Source organism: Culex quinquefasciatus, chromosome 3 (genome assembly GCF_015732765.1).
Source record: "Culex quinquefasciatus strain JHB chromosome 3, VPISU_Cqui_1.0_pri_paternal, whole genome shotgun sequence".
Lineage (NCBI taxonomy): Eukaryota > Metazoa > Arthropoda > Insecta > Diptera > Culicidae > Culex > Culex quinquefasciatus.
The window spans coordinates 197,925,867-197,952,545 of record NC_051863.1 but is presented as its reverse complement, the minus strand read 5'-3'; the positions used below and the strand labels follow the sequence as shown (position 1 = coordinate 197,952,545).

At 27.2% G+C, this 26,679-nt stretch overlaps 2 protein-coding genes across 9 annotated transcripts in view; one reads left to right on the top strand and one right to left on the bottom strand.

Annotated features, from left to right (window-relative positions):
- LOC6031090 (putative mediator of RNA polymerase II transcription subunit 26) overlaps nt 1-6,581 on the top strand; it is a 215,100-nt gene extending 208,519 nt beyond the window's left edge. For all 5 annotated transcript variants that reach the window (XM_038258644.1, XM_038258642.1, XM_038258643.1 and 2 more), the window contains one exon: nt 3,853-6,581. The gene's annotated coding sequence lies outside the window, so the exon portion shown is untranslated. The remainder of the gene's footprint in view (nt 1-3,852) is intronic.
- A 10,374-nt stretch (nt 6,582-16,955) lies between these two features.
- LOC6031094 (protein phosphatase inhibitor 2) lies at nt 16,956-26,567 on the bottom strand. 4 transcript variants are annotated; one of them, XM_038264330.1, is made up of 5 exons: nt 26,352-26,567; nt 26,256-26,269; nt 25,836-26,001; nt 25,603-25,767; nt 16,956-17,542 (listed from the first exon to the last, which is right to left on the bottom strand). In XM_038264330.1, the coding sequence occupies exons 3-5, from the start codon at nt 25,943-25,945 to the stop codon at nt 17,152-17,154; spliced, it is 666 nt and encodes a 221-aa protein (XP_038120258.1). In that variant the 5' UTR covers nt 25,946-26,001; nt 26,256-26,269; nt 26,352-26,567; the 3' UTR covers nt 16,956-17,151. The 4 variants fall into 4 exon arrangements, with proteins under 4 accessions (XP_038120258.1, XP_038120256.1, XP_038120257.1 ...); XM_038264328.1 differs by having other exon boundaries at nt 26,256-26,567; XM_038264329.1 differs by lacking the exon at nt 26,256-26,269 and having other exon boundaries at nt 26,368-26,567.
- Between the last annotated feature and the right edge of the window lie 112 nt (nt 26,568-26,679).

Sequence of the window (26,679 nt, the reverse complement as noted above, 5' to 3'; positions counted from 1 at the left end):
TTCTGATTTTCTTTTCAATCACTTTGTTGAAATTTGGTTAATTCCAGGCGGATTTTTTCAACGTCAAAACCCCATCGCAATCTGTCCCGTGCTTAGAAGATATCCGGCGAAAATCCTTCCCCAGGACGGCGACATGTTGCCGAGTCAGCTCTATGCTCTGCATACGAACATGATCCTTTGGAAGCGACCACGCGGGGGCTTCAGCGTGTATGTCGACTATGGGATTAAATTCTTATCACTGGCCAACGTTTGTGCGTTCGTTTTTGCCCACTGATCATAACCGCCCACGTTGAACGAGACTAGATGAAAAGTGTGTGTTTGCTTTTTTTTTTTTGCTGACCAAGTTCAAACAAAAATTGGACTTTTTTGACGATTCGATCCCGGACTCAATACGCAGCTGGGTTGTAGCGAAAATTTGGTAGATTTTTTTCGAGTCGATTTTTGGACACGCAACACGGGCTGCGTTCGAGTTTGCTAATAACTTATTGAAAGAGACCAGAAATGTGATTGGGATTTTTGGACTGAATAATCCTGGAACGGTATCTCGTCGGGCTAATGAAATTAGTGACACTATTGAAGCAAAACAAGTTTGCTTTGGGATTAGTTTGATGAGTTCGTCCAATTTTGCTCTGTGTCTTGCGTTTTTTTTTATGCAATGAATGTCCTAAAAAAATTGTGGATAAAAATGAACGCAAAAAGTGAGGGAAAACACTCAATATTGACTCCTACAACAATGCAACACAATTTGTATATTTACACCTAATAGGATCTGCTATTTTCCAAAACCAATTTCATAAATCCATTTGTTCACACAAGTGCCCCCCCCCCCCCAAACCGCCCTTATTTTCACTCAATTGCTCTGGATGTACATTAACCTCTTCGCTTGAAATGATGGAAAATTGTTATAATAATGAACGAACGTGTAAATGCACTCTTGTTTGTGTTGCGTTTCCACCCCGGCGGATAGTGATCTTTACTAGTGATTGCATGGGCGGTAACATAACAGTCTCGTGTGTGTGAGTGTGTGTATGTTGATGTTTGGACTTGAAAACGCTCATCCATCCATCCGCGTGTGCCAACATCAACAATCACCTTCAACGCGCACACACACACACTTATCCACAAACAAAACATAAATTGGAGCAGCAACAGCATTGTGTTGTGGTGGAGCTTTGAGAGGGGGGGGGGAGAAAAAGGGGGAGCTTTAATAACCATGGGCTTAACCAACCCACCACAATATCACCACCATCGACACTGAGTAGTGTGCTTAAACTTACCACCACAATCAACTGATTTCCACACACAGAAACGAAAATGAACAAAGCAATTTCTCACACACACACACGCTCAAAAATCCCCCCTCCAAAAACCGTCCATCGGGCATGTATTGCTGTTGTGATAGTGTTTTATATTAATGACGGACAGTTGTTGTTATTGTTATTATTATTTCGGGATTACTGTAAATTGGGATTACGGAACGGATTATTCAATTAAACTGTTTCGGCTCAGTGACGGGGAGAGGCTGCTTTCGTAGACGGCAAATTTGCCAACACGTGGATTGCACTTCAAAAGGTGTGCGTTGGCGGAAATGTTTGGATGAATTGTGCGAATTGCAGTTTTCAAATTAATATTATTGATAAGTGGGATTATCAAATGTCCACATTTAACAAAAAACATATGGAAAATTTGAATAATAGGGAAAGAAACAAGAAATGATATGGGTGGGCTCGACAATATTTAAAATATTTCCAGTATTATTTTTAAACTTATAACAACTCTAAAATTCATTCTGTGGAATAAAGTAAAATTTCGCGACTCTGATCATTTTTGAAACTGATAAACATGAAAGGAATCCCTGTAATCCAAAAAAAATTAGAAGTAAGCACTTCTTCGAAAAGTAATTTCAGCAAATTTGGTACCATAAAATAGCATACAGTGATAGCAAAATTGTCGCTTGTGTACTCTCTTGTGACACGTCCTAACTTTTTTTACAGTAGACGTTTCACAGTTTAGCACAACTTTTTTGCCTTCCTCACTGAGGTAAGGCCATAATCCTGCTCTAAAAATGAACTTTTTATTAAAAGCTCGAAGACCCACCTTCATGTATACATATCGACTCAGAATCGAAAACTGAACAAATGTCAAATGTGTGTGTATGTATGTGTATGTATGTGTGTGTATGTGTGTGTATGAGTGTGTATGTGTGTGTATGTATGTATGTATGTGACCAAAATTCTCACTGAGTTTTCTCAGCATTGGCAGAACCGATTTTGACCAAAACAGTTCGACTTGGTATAGGGTCCCATACATCGCTATTGAATTGTTTGAAGTTTCGATAACTAGTTCAAAAGTTATGTATAAAATGTGTTTTCACTTATATCCGGATCTCATTTATATGCATGTAAACGATGTACGGATCCATTCTCCGACCCATCGTTGGTTAGGTAATCGAGAGACCTTTCCAACGAGTCCACAACATTGAAGATCCGGCAACCCTGTCTCGAGTTATGTGTACTTTTTTTTGGTGGATTTTAAATAATAAAAAATTAAACCACCTACAGACTTTTTGTTAAGAATATACAGAAAACGGCATCCCTCTACACGCCGTACCCAGTCATTTGAGGTTACGTTTTAAATCGCCTTTTTTAAATGAAACTGTACAACTTTCAATACCAAGTTGTAGGATCTGAAAGTGATCCGAGTGGACCACACCCGAACCAAATCTTTCAGCCAATCCCCACACACGCACAGACATTTGTTCAAAATTTGTCGAGATGTATAAATGAAGGTGGGTTCAGGGGGTCAAATTAAAAAAGGCAAAACAATAATTTTGGTTTTTTAAAAACCAATCTCCATGAAAATTTTAGTTCAACCTGAAGCTATTTAATTTACAGTTTCAATTTACACAACCCTTCAAACTTCAAGGTTTAATTTTGAATCTGCCCTAGACATGGATGTTTGGCAGTAGCGTGCCCAGCTCCTTGAAGAAGGTGCGGCAATAATATGGAGGTTTCGAATATTACGTCGTTTATGGACACCCCGTGACCAAATTTAGAACAAACTTCTGAGGATGGTGGGGCAGTTGCCCCATGTTGCCCCACCCTGTGCACGCTAGTGATGTTTGGCTAAAACAATCTGACTTTTTTGTAATTTTTCCATACTTCTACGTCATTCTTAGAACAGACTTATCTGTGGAGAAATGCACCTACAATGAGACATTTGTAGAAACTACGGCAGTAGAGGTCTGATCAATCAAAATGTTGGTCAACAACACTAGAATAACACCAGTAGTGTCTCATTGATGATTTATTAACTTTACTTTTTTAAAATACTCAAATTTTCATAATTTGTTGTAGTCGTTTTAAAATTCTCGAAAAGTTTTATATTTTTTTCTAAACTGGTGTTTTTTATGTAAAATCTAAAAACTCAAAAGAACATAAACCAATAAAAATGACCAAAGCTTGAAAAAAACTTAAAATTTTAAGAAAACATGTTTTATATAAATGTATTCTACATATATTTGACAGCAGGGGAACCGCAACTCCATCGTATGAGCGATTGTTTAACCTGCCAAATATACGAGAATTTCTTCTAGTGTAACTGTGATATGTTAAGATGTTATGAAACAAATCTTGACTTTTTTGTTTCATAACATATTGGGGAATTGGGCTTGAAATTGAACATTTATTATTAGTAGTTATTGACATTGAATATCGAAGTGATGAGCTGTGTTATAGCATCGTTTAAAAAAATATATTTTTTTGAATGTTATTAAACTTTAAAATCCCTATAATTGTTAAATGTACTAACCTTCCATGTTTTCTCCGTTTTTTTCTCTGTTTCTCGTTCTAGGATTATGCCAACTTCTTTGCCAAAAACGCCCTCAACCAGACCTACCCGGGCTACCGGGCACCACCCGGCACTCAGCACCACAACTAAAACAGTAAAAAAAATACACCACAATCACACACACCAACACCAACACGAAACAACAATAGCAAACCGTTTGATAGCGATAGCAAATTCGAGGAGTTCTCCAGTTCACTTTTGAACTTGTTTTTTTTTTTTTTGTATACCAGAGCTTATGAGAAGATTGTTCACACAAACAGATAAAAAAAACGAAAAAAAATATATTCTATTTGCTTTTTGAAGAAGCTTCACGAAATAAACGCAAAAACAGAAAAAAAAACACACACACGAAACAAAACAACTTAGGAGGAAATATTTGTAACTAATATAATTATGCACTTTTTTAAGTCGCTTCCTGTTAATTGATGAATGTTTAAAAAAACAGCTGCGCTTCGGACAATTTCAACTCAATGTTTAATTTTATTTCTCTCTTTTTCTGATTTCAGTATACAGACATACCTAACGCTTAATTATCTTTTAATTACTAATAGTTGAATAATCAAAAGCAGGATAACCGCAATCGTATTATGCTAAAAACTATTGAACATGAACAAACACGAGAGAGGGCCGAAGGCCCACAGCGCAAATAAAATAACAAAACAGCAATGTTAAACGCGAAACGCAAGTGTTAAAAGCAATTATTAATCAAACACGTTCAATCGGTAATGAGTTTTTAGTGATAAATATTAAAGCAGACACGGAGGCTGGCTGGCGCAGGGCTGTGTGCGGCCAGGGTTGTAGGCTTGCCCGTTTCTCGCCTGCAGGACACAGAACTATCAACATCAGCGTAAAGAGAAACCGTCACTACTACAACCCTGGCGCCGGGCATGAAAATGAAAATTGAGCAAACAACAGCACAAGCAAAAAAAGCATCACACGGGGCTTATATTTTTGTTTATTTATTCATAAGCTGGCCAGAAGCAACGACGGCGACGCGGCCATTGTTGTTGACGAAAACAATAACAACAACAAAAATCGGGTTAAATTTCACACCCAACAGTCACAGAGTAGGCCCCGGGATGCAACCCTGCAATCAAGTTTTCGCACGCAAGTGTCACACCCCTGCGTTTGACAGCTGCTCGCTTCGGCCCGGCGGTGACAGATGGGTAGGGGTGGGAGGAGCGTTTTTCTTGCAAATTTAAATTAATCGAGAAAAATGCTGGTTTTCAAAAGGTGACAAACCGAGCATCCTGCACAAAGGGACTCCCAAAATCCCAACGCAAAGTATAATTATTTCAGGAATTCATTTATTAAATATGCAACCTTGGGGAAGCCTTTGCGAATGGTTTTTTCAGATAATTTTCGTCACATTAAATAATGGATTATGAAATTCTTAAAAAAAAAGAACAAAAAAGAGTTTTCCATACAGTGAAGGTTGACTGGATAGCTATTATCATTGAGGGGAGTTTATTACAGCACACGTGATCGGGTTCAGTTAATTAATTTTTATATTGACAGCTTCCGGAAAGCAATATGTAGATTCTATCAAGCTTCAATGAACTTATTTTACATGCAAATTGAATATTTTTGCAAAATACTCGAAGTAGGTATATGAACATTGGAACTGTGTGTACAATATCAAACAGAAATTGAATCTGTCATTTGTTTGTTATAGTTTCAATGTTGTCAAAATGTCAAACAGGCAGTAATCTTCAGGTCTTAAATTTTCGTCTATGTTTGATGGTCATGCGACCAGAATAGACAATAATTAATGTACATTTTATCTCGGAACTCAACCAAGCAAGGAGTGGAAATCAGCTGCAAAAATCAACAAACCATTAATTGAAAACAACACATCTATCCTGCTGCTCATCGAGCAGCAAACAGGAATAAAAATATACATTTCGCGACCCCATAAATTACCCACGATAAAAATTGATTCCAAACTATGGTGCAACAGCAAAAAATAGATGTCATCAGACCAGATTATGCAATATTTTAAAAATTCCATTTGCATGAAGGGCCCGCGCTACCGAGCTCTCAAATTTGCTATTTCCGCCAAGTTGGTTCCACAAAAAAAAAACCTGATTGTGCAAATTGAACGTGCAACATATGATGCACCAAAAAAAAAGAATGGCTCCCACTCGAACCACATTGATCAATTTTACAAATTATTCTGTCGGGCCCACAAATTTGCGTACGTTGAGAACGCGCCACTCGCGAATAATAGAATTTCAAATGTTTGAATAATGGTAAGCCAGCGTTACAAGCAAAAAATGCGTCAATTTCTTTTTTCAATTGCTCCCAACCAGCCTGCGTGGCCCCAAATTTGCGCTGCTGATCATAGAGGATTAAATGTAGTTACCATTTATTTTATGTTTTTTTAACGCGCTTCGTTGGCAAACACTGCCCCTTACTCTCTCACGTGCCTTTTTTCTTTCTTTTGAACAAATATTCAAATGATTTTGTAGGACTCTCGGGAACAACAACAAAAAAATAGGAAAAAAAAACAGCACGGTGAGAGAGATCAAGTGGCAAACAAAACAAATGAAACAATTATACCGTTCGCTATTGGATTGAGCTGAATATGCATACGTATTACTATTTATTACTACTGTTATTACTGTACTATTTTTATTTTGAGCGACGAACCCGAAAAAAGAGAACCCTAGCAAATCAACAGTGTGCTAGATGGCCACTCAGATAGAAACAAGAGAACAACAAAAAAAAAACCGTTGACAAGTTGTGCCTGTGCGCTCAGCAAATGCTAGAAATCCAAATAAAGTAAAATAAATATTCACAGAAAAATAAAACAGACTTCAAACTGATGTTTCACTTCCTAAAGCTACCGAAAATCGATTGAGAGTGGAGCAAAAAAATTCGCACCGGAAATAGTTTCATCAGAACGACAAACGCACGCTTTGCTCCCACAGTTGGCGTATGAAAAGATAAAGAGGAAGTCGAAGTTTTCCCCCACGTTTCGGTGGGGGCGCAGTGTACTTTGATGGAAGTTCAACAGTTTGATGGAGTTGCATTATGTTTGTAAGTTTCCATTACGAACCAATCTTTTAAAAAAAATTAAGCATTTACTTGTCAATTGATTTATCTATGTCTTGGGGGATTCGTTTCAAAATTAATTTACAGATTGTTGTACCAAATCAGGATTCTTCTACAAAGCTTTACTTAGATCATTAAATTTATTTATTTATTTATTTTCGGTAAACTGAAAACTACTAAAATTGGTACCGTAAACCGGGGTGACTTTGATAGGATTTCAATTTATTTTTGGAATATTTCCCAACTGGAAAGGTTTTTCTCAAGATAATTATTTTTAAAACATGTACTGGGGTAGGCCACACAAAGTTCATGCACTATTTCTTGAAAAAGTTATTTTTCTATAATGCTCAGAAAAATAGTTACGTTAAAAATTCATTTTAAATTCCGGGGTGACTTTGATAGTCATAGTTTTTCTTGATAAAATCAGATTATAGGTGTTCAAACTTCATTTCTACGTTAAATGAACCATCACTAAAGTTGATAACATAGTTTTCAAGAAAAAATCAATGTTTATATTAAGTTAACTAAGTTTTAAGGCTTTTTAACAAAATACATATAAATTTTAGGTTAAGTTGTTAAAAAGTCGGAATTGTGCCTGAAATTCGTTAAATCTATTGTTCATAAAATTATCGATTAATATTACATTTTAAACTGAATTCGAAGCACGAATCACAAGTTTCACATTTACTATGAAATTTGTTCGATTGAAATTGCCTATAAATTTGAAGATTTTTTTCAATTTTGTTTCAAAAACACATTTTATTTAATATTTACAAAATTAGTTTACCTTCTCCTAGTGGAAAATTGTCCAAAAAAACCGAAAATGTATTCCATTTTCCGATTCAAAATTATGCTCATTGAGAAAATCATGACACTTTGAGGAGTTTGAAATAATGCCTTTCATCAACATTTTCTTAATAATAGTTAACTAACTTTTTAAACCTTTCAAAATGTTATGAAAAGTTCTTCTTGAGGTACTTTGAGTACTTCTCTACCATGGTCAGTTTGATTCTAAACCATTCCGTACGTATTTAATTTGTACTCTTCATTTTGCGGAAAAATCTCAAACCTATCAAAGTCACCCCGGCTATCAAAGTCACCCCGTTTTACGGTATCATCATGGCAATTCAAATACGCAACTTTTGGTACCCTAACATGTATAGGTCATCGCTGAAATTTTCATGTTATCGCAGTTTAAGTGAAAAAAGTCGATTTTTTGTCGTTTTCGTCATTTTCCCATTTTTGCGCGTGGCGTGTCGAAAAACCCAGTTTTTATTTTTTATTTTTTAAATCGTATCTCAGTAAATTGAAAACATAACATCACCATTTATTGATATGTTGTGTAAAATTTTCCGAGGAATCAGGTAAAAATATTTTCAGACGTGCGTCTAAGACAGCTAAAATCGGATTGAATGGCGCGGAGATATGATTTTTTGCAAAAAGTGGTTTTTGTGAAAAATTACGAAAATTGCAATTTTTCGAACCACCCTAACACGGCTTTGTTCACCTTAATGGTCAAACAAAAAAATACGGGTCTAATTATTTTGGCCAAGGGACCCCCAGTAAATTATTGAGCCCGCTCGGAGAACTTTTTTTCGAATCATGCTGTTTTCGTGGGGATTTGCTGAATAAACATTGACTTTTTGTTCTTTGTTTTCAAAAGGAAAAGAAAAGAGAATGGCAAAAAGTTTTTTTTTAAATACTAAATTTTAAATTTTATTATTAAATTTCTTTCCAGAAACGCTTGAGAACAGAAGAGCATTTTTTAATAGAGTTTCGTTTAAAATGTCGTGTACTTGGTATTTAATTTAAAAAAAACCGTGTTGATTTAACAATTTGTCAGCATTTTAATTTTATCATTTTTTCCAATGAAAAATCCAGTTAGATAAGAATTTTACCTCCAATTTTATGCGTAATTTTTAAAGATGATATTTATTTAAAAAACGTCTTGAATCAATTTTATCATTTTGACTATATTAGTTTTTCATTAAATTCTCAAAAAGCTAAAAAGTTTTCCAATTGTTTTTCCTTGAACACGAGAAACGTTTAAATTTTATTGGCTAGTCAAGTTTTTACGGTAAATTAAAATCAACACTATTAACCCGAACACATAAAAAAAAAGTTTAAGAGCATGGGTTGCCCAAAGTCTTTGAATGATGGGTCAAATTTGCAGTTTAGTTGTTTAAAAAAATGAAGTTACGTAATTTCAATCCTGAAAAAATACATCTATCAGTTTTTTTTTTCAAGTTTCAGCTCAGATAAATTTGCTGGGATTCCTTTCTAGATACAACAAGAGAAACACGGGAATCGATTTGTCAAACAGTTTTGTTTAAAAATGCTTCCAATCAATTGATTCAAAATTAGAAATAATTAAATTAAAATAGTGAAAAAATAATAATATTGAATGTTTGGCCCTTTTGAAATGTTAGTCTTGGTTTAAAAATTTTGAAAATATTTTTTTTCGAAAAGATCGGAAAATTTCACGACTGTTTCATATTTTAACATTGAAAATCGGACCATTAGTTGCTGAGATATCGACATTAGAAAATGATGTGTTGTTTGGGTGGGACTTAGAAAAAATCAATTTTCCTGTTTTTAAACCTTTGCATGGCAATATCTCAGCAACTAAGGGTCGTATCAACAAAATTCAAAAATGCAAAATATAGAGAATTTTCTCAGCTTTTCAAAAATATATTTTTTTTAAAGTGGGCAAACATGTGCACTAATTTAAAAAAATGAAAAACCGCGACTATGTTCAAAAAAGTCACCTAAAAATGGATTTAAATTGAAAACGGTGCACTTTATGAAAATTTCACTTAAGTACTTTTTGATTGAAAATTTGATTTTTTATCTAAAAATGAAGTTGAAAAATTTTTGCGACCAATTTTTCGATTTTTTGAAAAAAATCAGTATTGATTAAAAAAATTCATAACTCGCTCAACGATTTTTTGCACAACCTGGAAATTTCTGAAAAGTTGACATTTGATGTCCTCTAAAACATGAGCAATTCTCTGAGTTTTCGGTCATTCGATTCGATGCAAATCAAGTTTTAGTGACAAAAAGTTAAATAAAAAATCACCAAAAATTTTTTTACCGTATAGCATTTTTTTTTCAGTGTAGTCCATATCCATACCTACAACTTTGCCGAAGACACCAACTCGATCAAAAAATTCCTTCAAAAGATACAGATTTTTGAATTTTCACATATCATTTTTGTATGAACAGCTGCCAAATTTGTATGGAAAATTATAGGGACAAACTAATGATGCAAATTGGCTTCTTTGGGCATACCGAAGGCACCAAAAAAGTTTCAGCCGGATTAAAAAATACAAAAATTAAAATTAAAGAAAAAAGACCGATTCCGTAGAGAACTGCTCACATATAAAAAAATAAAAAAAAATTAAAAATAGTGTTTTTATGCAAATCAAGTTTTAGTGACAAAAAGTTAAATAAAAAATCACCAAAAATGTTTTTACCGTGTATCATTTATTTTTCAGTGTAGTCCATATCCATACCTACAACTTTGCCCAAGACACCAAAACGTTAAAAAAATTCCTTCAAAAGATACAGATTTTTGAATTTTCATACATCATTTTTGTATGGCCAGCTGAGGAGCGGCCGTGGCTGACTGGTTACGGTGTTCGCTTTCTAAGCGAATGGTCCTGGGTTCGATTCCCATCTGCTCCCAACGAGAAAGTATAGGAAATATTAATCTTGAAACACTGAACATGAACGAAAAATCAAAGCCGCCCGAGTCGGGCTTTGATCCCCCGTCCTTTGGATTGGTAAGCAAAAATGCTAACCACTAGGCCATCACGGTTTGGTGAGCGACGCCTGGAATTAGGAATACTGTTACTATCAAACTATATACGCGCTGGGTCCTTGTCCATTTGACAAGGGTTCGGAAGTTCTAAATAACGTTTGAACCCGATTGGTGCAAACGTTCTTCAGGGCGGGGCTTGTCGATAAAAGCTGAGGGACCTCGCGCTCGGCTAGCCAGCGTAGAAATGGGTCACCGAAGCTCGGCAGAGCTAACATCTTCCAAATGCCTATGCGAGTTATTTGTATGTATAGAATGAAGATCTAAAAATACATGGAAACAACTCAATTTGTACACGCAGAAAAATGTTTTGTAGAATCAGCCTGTACGAGGTTTGTTTCAACAAAAATTTTGTTGAATATAATCAACGCCGATTTTGCGTTGAAACAAACCTTGATTTTCTCAATTCCACAAAAATCTTTTGTTGTTTTGAAAAAGTTGCTTTGACGTTTAGCGTTGATTCAACAAAAATCTTGATTTTCAAATCAACAAAATGTTTTGTTGATTCAAATATGCCTTATTTTTCTGCGTGTAAGAAGCGACCGCGTGGTCCCGTTTGGTTGGTTGCACACACACACACATCATTTTTGTATGGCCAGCTGCCAAATTTGTATGGAAAATTATATGGACAAACTAATGATGCAAAATGGCTTCTTTGGGCATACCGAAGGCATAAAAAAGTTTCAATCGGATTAAAAAATACAAAAAAAAATCGAATGACCGAAATCTGAGAGAATTGCTCAAATGATAAAAAATAAAGTGCAGCTACTCGGTAGTATCAACTTTGTTTTGTAACTTTTCCAAAAACCACTTAAACAACTCACCTTCCATCCGATGATTCCAGCAAACTCTGCTAATCTCCCCCATCCTTAAACTCAAAACTATCCACACTCGGTCGAGTAATTATCCCAGCTTTCAATTAACTTTCCCAAAATTGAAAATATCCCGCATGCCTCACCTCAGCACCAAAATTGTCGAAAAACTTTCCGTTCCCAAACAATCGGGACTCGATTGACCGAACGGACGGACGGACACACTCACCCATCAATCGACTCGCAGTAAATTAGTTTTCCCTCTCGGTAGACAGCACATTGCAATCGAAAAAGTTTGATCGACTTCCTTCCGCCCATTTTTTTAAACAAAAACAAAACAGGTAAACACGACCACGATCCTCTCCTTGCATTCAATTTAGAGTTTTTTTTATTGTTCATCATAGTTCCGAATAAGGGTAATTTTAAATAACTCTTACATTTTACAAATTCACCAGCTGGGTGGCTAACTTTATTCTTTTAGTTTAATATCTCACAATTGTTTTTAGCGTATTTTGTTTTCTTGATTTTACTTTTGTATTTTTTGTTTTGCCTATTTTATTTTATAACTGCATTTTGGGAGATGACGCCAGTGACAAAACACCTTCAGCTGGCGCCGGAGCAAAAAAGGACCCCTAAAATATATACGCACTCACCTCGTTCTATTGTTTTTGCTTTTTTTCTTTCTTGCTACTATACTCATCTGAATAGGCGTTAAAAGTAAAATGTATCAATGTTTTTACCCTTAATTATTTGCTGTTTCTTGCATTTTGATAACCTAGAAAAAAAACTGCGTAATAAATAAATTATCATTTAAAATTCACACTCGATTCTCGGCTAAAGTTTCAAATCCTTCTGCTATAATTTTCTCTCTTCTACGCGGGCACACGAAACTAACCCCACTTTTTTTTTCACTTCAATTTTAATAATTTTCACTACATTTAGCGCGCAGTAGTTGGCTTTTGGAACAAAACGTTTACCTTTTGAAATAGATTCATTTTTTTGATTCAAAGTTTTCCGTATCTCATTCGCTTAAATGTTACTTTTTTTGATGCTAAATTGTTTTTAATTTACTTATCTTGCTTGCGTTAGTGTTTTAGTATATATATGTACGATTTTGCTTGTGTGTGACTCACTTATGTATAAATAACCATTGTTTTATAACGATGCAGCGTTTATTTTTTCTTCCTTTAATAATAATTATTAGATTTTTTTCTTCTTTCTTATTTTGCTGGATTGCTTCATTTGCTTGTTGTTGTTGCTGTTGTTGTTGTTATTTCTATTGTTTCAAACTATCATTTTGAGAGACGTTGAATTTTTCTTTTGCTTTCTTCCACCGGTGAAACTATTTTTTGATATCGTTTTGCGGTGTTGTTTTTTTTTTTTTTAATTTAAATTATTTTCCTACGGAAGTTTTATGTAATCAGCGCGTAAAATAAGGAAAAATTTAAAAAGCCTATTTTTGCTGACTTTACACATTTTCTGTTGGGTTCTGATAAGTATTAGATTTTGTTCGACGGCTTCCTTCCACTTTCTGTATACATGTAAAATACTGCAGCGACAGTAACAGACTGCACTTGTTTTCTCACACAGTCCGATTCACAGATTTGGGAAAACAAAATTAATTTGGAACGGTGAGCTAAAAATGACTATTTATTTGTTATAATTTCGAATATTACACCGACCAGATAAGAAACACGCTACACGCTTTGAATTATTCAAAATATGTATGGAGAATTTGTTTAGAAAAGTATACGATAAATTAAACATAAAAATGACAAAAAGTCAAAATCGACCTAAAATTGTATGGGACAATTAAGCGTAGAACGGCAGTTTACCGTGTGTGACAACATCAAGTTTTGCAGCTAACTTTTTTTTTTTGTAATTCCGAAAGCGCTTTTTCAATGGAATTTTGTGTCAAACATCCATGTGTTAAGTAAATTCATCGTTCAATACAAAAAAAAATGAAAAATGTTACTTTTCAATACAATTGCTGAAAAGTTCAACTTTTCAGTACTCATTTCATCATCATCGGGGTCAATCATCGGGTAAAATTTCTAAATAAATTCCAAATAAATCAAACAACTTTCGTAAAAAAAAACATATCAACATGTTTCGAAAAGCAACATAAAAAATAAAAGCACTGATAATATTGATTCAAACAAACATTTAAAAAAATCAGTGAGTGAGAGTGATTCAAACATTATAATAGGGGAAATTCTCGTATGTTTGGCAGGTTAAGCTCTCGCTCATAACTCCATCCAATTTGCTGGTTTTCACTATTTAAAAAACTAATTTCGCAAAACTTTTGATAGCAACTTGCTTGCTCACTTCCTATTGAGCTGCTTATCACTCGATTTCAGTTGAAAACGCTTTTTATGAACTGTAATTGAATGCCAATGATGTTCCCCTAGTTATTATTCTGTCAATACATTTTATAATATCAGATTTTTATATTTTATTGAAATGTTTTTTTAAATAAAATATCCGTTTTTATTAGCTTTGCCACTCGGCTTATGCAAAGAACCATCTTCATTACACTTTTTTGTAATAACCGAAACAATTGCAATTCCTTTTTTTATATTTTCAGAACGTAAAAAAGTTTTTCATTTTATTCCAATGAGAACGGCAAACGTTCGTATTTTATTTCATGTTCATTTTGTCCGATATTTGAAAACAAGGGTCCAAACTTACGCGAAGTACCAAGGAGGTAGAACAAGTTGTAAATGCAACTGCATCCGGCGAAAACTCAACCGATTTGGATTATTCTTATTGCATTCAATCCGGAAGGATGTCGAAAATCACCTACAACAAGGTAGATCCAAAACAGATGCGACTATCCTAAGTTGCAATGAAAAGGCATTTCCAACTTTTTTTTCTCAGGGTTCAAAGAGCCGGTGAATTTGCATTTCCAACTTTACTCATTCTCACGAATAAGATTACAGAAATCAATAATTTTGGATTGTCTTAAAATTTTAAAATATTTACCACACAAAAAAAAACGTTGGAATTGTTTTCCAAATATTAAAACAAATTTATCAAGTGAAATGATTTTTTTCTGCTTTTTTATTTTATTTTTCTTAAAGATTCAACCAAACAAATTTCAAATTATTGCATCTGCAAAATAATATAAAACAAGCCTTACCCTACAATTTTCTTCTTTTTGTTTTTCGTTTGTTGACGTTTTTAGCTTGTCTGCTTTTCAGCCTCCTGTGATTAAAATTTGATTTTACGTAACTTTTCCCATACAATCTGTAGACTTTCCGGAATCCGTTCCAGAGAGGCCAAAGTTGTCACTTTTTGGCGTAAGAACCTTGCTTGGACTTATACGAATGCAACGCAACAAAAAGCGCTCCGATCCGACGCTCCGTATTGAACTGATTCGCGTTCGAACAAAACCTTCGTAATTTTTTATATATATAATAATAATAATAATGTCAAACTGGCTCGGGAAATATTCAATTTCCTAAAAAATCGAAAAATGCCAACTATCTGGGATCGAACCCAAGCCGACTGGGTGAGAGGCAACCACGCTTACCCTTACACCACGGTTCCCGGCGGAAAACCGATAATGGGGTAATTCATGTGATTGACTATGAGATGGACAAATAGTCGGACTTGCATAAATTGTTATCCTTTGTTTACTATTGTTGTAGCCGTTGCTAGGCTACAGTGAAAGACAGTTTTTGTTCAGTAATTGGGTCCTAAAATGAAGCTTAGATTGCTGATATTATTGTTTACAGCGATAAAGCTTATTTTTCTGAGTACAATGACCCTTTGTACGAGCACAAAGAGTTTAAAATGGATTTTTAAATCAATTTTGAAAAATTAACCTCGCGGTCCTTCTTGACAGAAAAGCTCCTACTTGACAGCTCGTTCCAAGGGGACCATAGTTGATCCATCGAAAAAATGTTGTCTTGTCAAAAAAAAAAATTGCATTAAAATGAAAAAAGTGATCAGAAATGGTTTTTAATCGTGTTTTTTACCGTTGTACATAAAAATTGACATAGGACTTTAGTACCCAATTGTGGCTTTATTGCGCCCGACGTGTTGGGTAGCCGGCAACGAACTTTACTGAGAGTGCTGGTAGTTAGCATGGCCTACTACAATTTGGCACAAAGGATACCAAGTTTGACCAGAATATGTTTTAAGATACTTTAATGGCATGCACCAATTTTATCCGGATTTGTTCCATTCTGTCGGTTTCGTGTCCCGCAAACTGTTATTGAAAATTGCAAAGTTTAATTTCGGTGTTCAAAAGTTAAGCAAACAAACAATTCTGGTGGATGTAAAAAAGGGTTGATTTTCAGACAAAAATTCAACAGATCGGACTCGGCTGTGGTGGATGTAAAAAACTACCTTTTCAAAGCTTTTATTGCAAGCATTAAGACGTAATCAAACACAAACAGAATGCTTTTGTAATTGATTTTGTGAGAAAGGCATCACTCACGGAGGTGGTCAAAAAAATGTGTTTTATTGAAATATCCAGTTTAGAATTCCAGTTAAGAAAATCTACGTTTTTGGCTCACTGGACTATCACCATTGATCGCAGGCTGAAATCAAAAAAGGCAACACATGAAATCTAACTTTGTTTTTCCTAAACACTTTTTTTTCACACAACATTACAACAACAATCGCGCAACTTTTTCAGCGCTGCTCCAACGCCTACAACTCTCTTCTCTCATCTAGTAGATACAAAAATATTGACTGTATTAATGTTCGTGAGTCCAAGCGTATTATCTCGGGGTTGTTGGATTCGGATCGGTGAGTTCCTTCCGGCGCTGCGCCTTCTTCGACATTTTCTCCACCAAAAACCAACACGTCTTCTTCTTCTCCCTAAACCTAGAGGTGTGTAGTGTGATCTGTGAGTGTGTGTAATTTAGTAATAGTAGGTGTGTGTGTGTGTTACACTAAACAACTTAAAATCTAGGACCATTAACTAGTCACGGTAGTGGTTTCCTGCTGACGATCAAGATCAATTTGACGGTGAGTCTCACTCGTGTTTTGTTGTTAGTTTCTCCTTTTTTTTAGTTAGGAAGGTTAGCAGAATGGAAGAACTCAGAGTGAACCCAAAAGAAGGAAAACACAATCAGAAGGGGAACACAAATACAACCAGGAGGGTGAACAGCACGGTTAGAATGATCAACGTGATCCCGATGTAGATGTAGACGGAGCGCCGCGTGACCCGGATCGACCGCGTGTCCTCGTGGATGCTGCCCCGGTGGGAGCTGTAGTCCACGACGACGACCTCGAACCGATCCCGGACCACGCTCGGCTCGCGCTCGAGAGACATTTCCGGTGAAACTAGTGGACGGACGGACAACGGACGACGGACAAAGTACGGACACAATTAGAGATAGTAAGAGTAAAGAAAGAGATAGAAAGAAAGAGGAAAAGATAGATAAAAAAGAAAGAAGCAATTAAATCAAGGCAACTAACATAATCGTACGCGTTACGTAAATTGGTGTACAAAAATGTATAAATATATGTATTATGTTATGATACGCTTACACAAAATAGAAATAACGAGCGCATCGGGACAAGAAAATGAAAGAAACAAAACTTTCGCTCCCCCTCCCGCATCTCTCGTGGCCACGCGCCTTTCAAAACAAGGTTCTAAACCTCATCGGCCTCCGGCAAAACGGTACCTGCGACTGGCTGTTGACTGCTGGTGGCCGCCTGGTCCTGGCCATTCTTCCGGTCCACCTCGTCCACGTCTTCGACCTCCATCTTTTGGGGCTGGTCGCCGCTGCTGTTTTTACTGCTATCCTTGTCCTCGCAGCCGCCGCCGCCGCCACCATCCTCGCCGTCATCTTCGTCCTCCTCCTCGATCAGCTTCCGGGCCAGCTTGACGGCTTCGAACTCGTTGTAGTGCGCTTTCCGGCGCCGTTCAAACTCGCCCCGTCGTTTTCGCTCCTCCTCGGTCAGTTCCTCCTGTTCCTCGTCGGAGGACGGTTCCTCCTCTTCGGAGACAGAATCGCTGCGGGAGTTGGCCGCCACGCGGAGTCTGGAAAAATAAAGGATTATTATTAATAATTTAATCACTAAATAATTTAATAATTTAATAATTTAATAATTTAATAATTTAATAATTTAATAATTTAATAATTTAATAATTTAATAATTTAATAATTTAATACTTTAATAATTTAATAATTTAATAATTTAATAATTTAAAAATTTAATAATTTAATAATTTAATAATTTAATAATTTATTAATTTAATAATTTAATAATTTAAAATTTAATAATTTAATAATTTAATAATTTATTAATTTAATAATTTAATAATTTAAAAATTTAATAATTTAATAATTTAATAATTTAATAATTTAATAATTTAATAATTTAATAATTCAATAATTTAATAATTTAATAATTTAATAATTTAATAATTTAATAATTTAATAATTTAATAATTTAATAATTTAATAATTTAATAATTTAATAATTTAATAATTTAATAATTAAATAATTAAATAATTAAATAATTAAATAATTAAATAATTAAATAATTTAATAATTTAATAATTTAATAATTTAATAATTTAATAATTTAATAATTTAATAATTTAATAATTTAATAATTTAATAATTTAATAATTTAATAATTTAATAATTTAATAATTTAATAATTTAATAATTTAATAATTTAATAATTTAATAATTTAATAATTTAATAATTTAATAATTTAATAATTTAATAATTTAATAATTTAATAATTTAATAATTTAATAATTTAATAATTTAATAATTTAATAATTTAATAATTTAATAATTTAATAATTTAATAATTTAATAATTTAATAATTTAATAATTTAATAATTTAATAATTTAATAATTTAATAATTTAATAATTTAATAATTTAATAATTTAATAATTTAATAATTTAATAATTTAATAATTTAATAATTTAATAATTTAATAATTTAATAATTTAATAATTTAATAATTTAATAATTTAATAATTTAATAATTTAATAATTTAATAATTTAATAATTTAATAATTTAATAATTTAATAATTTAATAATTTAATAATTTAATAATTTAATAATTTAATAATTTAATAATTTAATAATTTAATAATTTAATAATTTAATAATTTAATAATTTAATAATTTAATAATTTAATAATTTAATAATTTAATAATTTAATAATTTAATAATTTAATAATTTAATAATTTAATAATTTAATAATTTAATAATTTAATAATTTAATAATTTAATAATTTAATAATTTAATAATTTAATAATTTAATAATTTAATAATTTAATAATTTAATAATTTAATAATTTAATAATTTAATAATTTAATAATTTAATAATTTTATAATTTAATAATTTAATAATTTAATAATTTAATAATTTAATAATTTAATAATTTAATAATTTAATAATTTAATAATAATTTAATAATTTAATAATTTAGTAATTTAATAATTTAATAATTTAATAATTTAATAATTTAATAATTTAATAATTTAATAATTTAATAATTTAATAATTTAATAATTTAATAATTTAATAATTTAATTTAATAATTAAATAATTAAATAATTTAATAATTTAATAATTTAATAATTTAATAATTTAATAATTTAATAATTTAATAATTTAATAATTTAATAATTTAATAATTTAATAATTTAATAATTTAATAATTTAATAATTTAATAATTTAATAATTTAATAATTTAATAATTTAATAATTTAATAATTTAATAATTTAATAATTTAATAATTTAATAATTTAATAATTTAATAATTTAATAATTTAATAATTTAATAATTTAATAATTTAATAATTTAATAATTTAATAATTTAATAATTTAATAATTTAATAATTTAATAATTTAATAATTTAATAATTTAATAATTTAATAATTTAATAATTTAATAATTTAATAATTTAATAATTTAATAATTTAATAATTTAATAATTTAATAATTTAATAATTTAATAATTTAATAATTTAATAATTTAATAATTTAATAATTTAATAATTTAATAATTTAATAATTTAATAATTTAATAATTTAATAATTTAATATTTTAATAATTTAATAATTTAATAATTTAATAATTTAATAATTTAATAATTTAATAATTTAATAATTTAATAATTTAATAATTTAATAATTTAATAATTTAATAATTTAATAATTTAATAATTTAATAATTTAATAATTTAATAATTTAATAATTTAATAATTTAATAATTTAATAATTTAATAATTTAATAATTTAATAATTTAATAATTTAATAATTTAATAATTTAATAATTTAATAATTTAATAATTTAATAATTTAATAATTTAATAATTTAATAATTTAATAATTTAATAATTTAATAATTTAGTAATTTAATAATTTAATAATTTAATAATTTAATAATTTAATAATTTAATAATTTAATAATTTAATAATTTAATAATTTAATAATTTAATAATTTAATAATTTAATAATTTAATAATTTAATAATTTAATAATTTAATAATTTAATAATTAAATAATTAAAATTTAATAATTTAATAATTTAATAATTTAATAATTTAATAATTTAATAATTTAATAATTTAATAATTTAATAATTTAATAATTTAATAATTTAATAATTTAATAATTTAATAATTTAATAATTTAATAATTTAATAATTTAATAATTTAATAATTTAATAATTTAATAATTTAATAATTTAATAATTTAATAATTTAATAATTTAATAATTTAATAATTTAATAATTTAATTTAATAATTTAATAATTTAATAATTTAATAATTTAATAATTTAATAATTTAATAATTTAATAATTTAATAATTTAATAATTTAATAATTTAATAATTTAATAATTTAATAATTTAATAATTTAATAATTTAATAATTTAATAATTTAATAATTTAATAATTTAATAATTTAATAATTTAATAATTTAATAATTTAATAATTTAATAATTTAATAATTTAATAATTTAATAATTTAATAATTTAATAATTAAATAATTTAATAATTTAATAATTTAATAATTTAATAATTTAATAATTTAATAATTTAATAATTTAATAATTTAATAATTTAATAATTTAATAATTTAATAATTTAATAATTTAATAATTTAATAATTTAATAATTTAATAATTTAATAATTAAATAATTAAATAATTTAATAATTTAATAATTTAATAATTTAATAATTTAATAATTTAATAATTTAATAATTTAATAATTTAATAATTTAATAATTTAATAATTTAATAATTTAATAATTTAATAATTTAATAATTTAATAATTTAATAATTTAATAATTTAATAATTTAATAATTTAATAATTTAATAATTTAATAATTTAATAATTTAGTAATTTAATAATTTAATAATTTAATAATTTAATAATTTAATAATTTAATAATTTAATAATTTAATAATTTAATAATTTAATAATTTAATAATTTAATAATTTAATAATTTAATAATTTAATAATTTAATAATTTAATAATTTAGTAATTTAATAATTTAATAATTTAATAATTTAATAATTTAATAATTTAATAATTTAATAATTTAATAATTTAATAATTTAATAATTTAATAATTTAATAATTTAATAATTTAATAATTTAATAATTAAATAATTAAATAATTTAATAATTTAATAATTTAATAATTTAATAATTTAATAATTTAATAATTTAATAATTTAATAATTTAATAATTTAATAATTTAATAATTTAATAATTTAATAATTTAATAATTTAATAATTTAATAATTTAATAATTTAATAATTTAATAATTTAATAATTTAATAATTTAATAATTTAATAATTTAATAATTTAATAATTTAATAATTTAATAATTTAATAATTTAATAATTTAATAATTTAATAATTTAATAATTTAATAATTTAATAATTTAATAATTTAATAATTTAGTAATTTAATAATTTAATAATTTAATAATTTAATAATTTAATAATTTAATAATTTAATAATTTAATAATTTAATAATTTAATAATTTAATAATTTAATAATTTAATAATTTAATAATTTAATAATTTAATAATTTAATAATTTAATAATTTAATAATTTAGTAATTTAATAATTTAATAATTTAATAATTTAATAATTTAATAATTTAATAATTTAATAATTTAATAATTTAATAATTTAATAATTTAATAATTTAATAATTTAATAATTTAATAATTTAATAATTTAATAATTTAATAATTTAATAATTTAATAATTTAATAATTTAATAATTTAATAATTTAATAATTTAATAATTTAATAATTTAATAATTTAATAATTTAATAATTTAATAATTTAATAATTTAATAATTTAATAATTTAATAATTTAATAATTTAATAATTTAATAATTTAATAATTTAGTAATTTAATAATTTAATAATTTAATAATTTAATAATTTAATAATTTAATAATTTAATAATTTAATAATTTAATAATTTAATAATTTAATAATTTAATAATTTAATAATTTAATAATTTAATAATTTAGTAATTTAATAATTTAATAATTTAATAATTTAATAATTTAATAATTTAATAATTTAATAATTTAATAATTTAATAATTTAATAATTTAATAATTTAATAATTTAATAATTTAATAATTTAATAATTTAATAATTTAATAATTTAATAATTTAATAATTAAATAATTTAATAATTTAATAATTTAATAATTTAATAATTTAATAATAATTTAATAATTTAATAATTTAATAATTTAATAATTTAATAATTTAATAATTTAATAATTTAATAATTTAATAATTTAGTAATTTAATAATTTAATAATTTAATAATTTAATAATTTAATAATTTAATAATTTAATAATTTAATAATTTAATAATTTAATAATTTAATAATTTAATAATTTAATAATTTAATAATTTAATAATTTAATAATTTAATAATTTAATAATTTAATAATTTAATAATTTAATAATTTAATAATTTAATAATTTAATAATTTAATAATTTAATAATTTAATAATTTAATAATTTAATAATTTAATAATTTAATAATTTAATAATTTAATAATTTAATAATTTAATAATTTAATAATTTAATAATTTAATAATTTAATAATTTAGTAATTTAATAATTTAATAATTTAATAATTTAATAATTTAATAATTTAATAATTTAATAATTTAATAATTTAATAATTTAATAATTTAATAATTTAATAATTTAGTAATTTAATAATTTAATAATTTAATAATTTAATAATTTAATAATTTAATAATTTAATAATTTAATAATTTAATAATTTAATAATTTAATAATTTAATAATTTAATAATTTAATAATTAAATAATTAAATAATTTAATAATTTAATAATTTAATAATTTAATAATTTAATAATTTAATAATTTAATAATTTAATAATTTAATAATTTAATAATTTAATAATTTAATAATTTAATAATTTAATAGTTTAATAATTTAATAATTTAATAATTTAATAATTTAATAATTTAATAATTTAATAATTTAATAATTTAATAATTTAATAATTTAATAATTTAATAATTTAATAATTTAATAATTTAATAATTTAATAATTTAATAATTTAATAATTTAATAATTTAATAATTTAATAATTTAATAATTTAATAATTTAATAATTTAATAATTTAATAATTTAATAATTTAATAATTTAATAATTTAATAATTTAATAATTTAATAATTTAATAATTTAATAATTTAATAATTTAATAATTTAATAATTTAATAATTTAATAATTTAATAATTTAATAATTTAATAATTTAATAATTTAATAATTTAATAATTTAATAATTTAATAATTTAATAATTTAATAATTTAATAATTTAGTAATTAAAAATTTAATAATTTAATAATTTAATAATTTAATAATTTAATAATTTAATAATTTAATAATTTAATAATTTAATAATTTAATAATTAAATAATTTAATAATTAAATAATTTAATAATTTAATAATTTAATAATTTAATAATTTAATAATTTAATAATTTAATAATTTAATAATTTAATAATTTAATAATTTAATAATTTAATAATTTAATAATTTAATAATTTAATAATTTAATAATTTAATAATTTAATAATTTAATAATTTAATAATTTAATAATTTAATAATTTAATAATTTAATAATTTAATAATTTAATAATTTAATAATTTAATAATTTAATAATTTAATAATTTAATAATTTAATAATTTAATAATTTAATAATTTAATAATTTAATAATTTAATAATTTAATAATTTAATAATTTAATAATTTAATAATTTAATAATTTAATAATTTAATAATTTAATAATTTAATAATTTAATAATTTAATAATTTAATAATTTAATAATTTAATAATTTAATAATTTAATAATTTAATAATTTAATAATTTAATAATTTAATAATTTAATAATTTAATAATTTAATAATTTAATAATTTAATAATTTAATAATTTAATAATTTAATGATTTAATAATTTAATATTTTAATAATTTAATAATTTAATAATTTAATAATTTAATAATTCAATAATTTAATAATTTCATAATTTAATAATTTAATAATTTAATAATTCTGGAGCAACATTTGAAAGGGGCGGTACGACATTGCTCTTACGGCCTTTCATTACACGCGTTTAAATGGGACGAAAGGCCGTAAGAGCAATTTAATAATTTAATAATTTAATAATTTAATAATTTAATAATTTAATAATTTAATAATTTAATAATTTAATAATTTAATAATTTAATAATTTAATAATTTAATAATTTAATAATTTAATAATTTAATAATTTAATAATAATTTAATAATTTAATAATTTAATAATTTAATAATTTAATAATTTAATAATTTAATAATTTAATAATTTAATAATTTAATAATTTAATAATTTAATAATTTAATAATTTAATAATTTAATAATTTAATAATTTAATAATTTAATAATTTAATAATTTAATAATTTAATAATTTAATAATTTAATAATTTAATGATTTAATAATTTAATATTTTAATAATTTAATAATTTAATAATTTAATAATTTAATAATTCAATAATTTAATAATTTCATAATTTAATAATTTAATAATTTATTATCTGAGCAACATTTAAAGGCGGTACGACATTGCTCTTACGGCCTTTCATTACACGCGTTTAAATGGGACGAAAGGCCGTAAGAGCAATGTCGTACCGCCCCTTTCAAATGTTGCTCCTGAATTTAATAATTTAATAATTTAATAATTTAATAATTTAAAAATTTAATAATTTAATAATTTAATAATTTAATAATTTATTAAATTTAATAATTTAATAATTTAATAAAAAAAATTCTTCATACGTTTTAACGATTTTTTATGCAAACTTCAAATGCTGCCCGTGGTCAGAAACAGCTCATGTTTTGAATATAACCTAGCGATGGGATCTTTAATTCGGCGAAATACCATCGGGGGGTTATTAGATTTGAAAACTCAAGAAGACTCTAAATTATATTTTCAGAACAACACCGATTGAAGGTTCGTATAGATTCCGTCCCAAGTTCTTGACTCGATGCCATTTTTTACATCCATGTGATACTTTTGCTTTGCCCACAATTAGAACTACCACCTCAGTAATATTTTTGTCACTTATTTCCAACAAATTTGTACTGTGCTCTCCATCGAACAAGTTCACAAAGTTTGCCCCAAACCACTAAACATTCTCAAACAATAGCCAAAACTATTAATCACTGCTGGCGCTGACCTGCCAACAATCTCTCCCTCTAATCTAGGATTAACCCGCGCCCGTGCCACGTACCGCACCGGATTCTCATAACAAACAAGCCAAAACAAAAACGTTCGATTCGCTCGCGCAATCAGCCAGCAATCAAGCGCGCGTAACGATCTCCCAAAGGGCGCTATATTCTTCGCTGTTCTATCTTTGTCGCGCGTCACAGCCAAGAACGCGCGCTCGAGGGGGGAGGAAAAAGTAATGAATTATGACATCAGCACGCAAGGTGGAAAACTCACTTTTCCGCCAGCAGTTCCGCATCCAGCTGGTCAACGTCCCCCTCCTCGACGTAGTTGTACGGCGTTTTCGGTTCATCGACCTTCATGTGGCCGTAGTCCTTGTCCGGCGGGTGGTACGTCTGCAGCACGTTCAGCTCGTCGAACTTGGCACTCTTGCGGTGGCCCCTGAAATGAATGAGGGGGTTTTCGAGATAAGTGACCGGTTTTTGTGGGAAGAAGTTTGTGAAACTTACGCCGAGGCCGCCACGGACACGGCCGAGTCCCGCTTGTCGAAGCTGCTGGACGACTTGAGGATGCCCTTGCAGGGCTTTTTCGCGTCCGGCGAGTCCGTGTTGAGGGACATTTTACGCACTCTCGATTCTGCGCTAATTTTGACGAATTTCCCGAAAACGGTTCAACCTGCAACGACACAGAAACTGCTAAGTACGAGACGCTTATCCGACGCGTCTTTGTTTACTACCGAAAGGGCTTCAACCCGAGCCAGGGGTTCAGCAAAAAAAAATCCCGCTGAGTCAGAACACTTCCGGCAATGAGTAAATCAATTAGCACAATGTAAACAAAGCGCGCTGACAATAATTTCAAGCTCAATGTCAAACACTGCTCTCTCTCTTCTGGTGCGAAAATCGCAGCAAGCGCCAAGCCAAGGTTCTTACCAAAGAAAAATTTCCCTCCTGTCACACGTCGTCTCCGCGCGGTTCCCCGTCCTGGTCCTGCTTCTTCTCCTTCACCCGGCGACGGAACAAATTCGCAAATAATTTGCCAAACCTGCTGGTGCTTCCTCGACGGCGGTGCCACCGAAACTGGATGGATTACACTGGCGCTACAAGGGGCACTGGCCGGTGACGAAGTGCGTCTCGGGACCGGTTTTTTCTACGGAAATATGGGTCCTTTTCACTGCTGGTCACTGGACCGCTGCTTTCTCTGCGAAATTTTCTTTTCGCAAAGTGACAGTTGTGGGACGAATGACAGTTTGAAGAAGGTACACTAAACTGGAACTAGTAAAAATTGAATAATTTTATGCACGCTCTATGCACACTTCCCTCGATTTCCTGAAATTTATTAATATTTACTGAAATT

Bases quoted from the DNA above. Each gene is read 5' to 3' on its own strand.
- LOC6031094 (XM_038264328.1), bottom strand. From the start codon at position 25,945: ATGTCCCTCAACACGGACTCGCCGGACGCGAAAAAGCCCTGCAAGGGC. The intron at 25,768-25,835 runs GTAAGTTTCACA...CATTCATTTCAG, and splicing joins GTGTCCGTGGCGGCCTCGGC to GGGCCACCGCAAGAGTGCCA. The intron at 17,543-25,602 runs GTGAGTTTTCCA...TTATTTTTCCAG, and splicing joins GCGGAACTGCTGGCGGAAAA to ACTCCGCGTGGCGGCCAACT.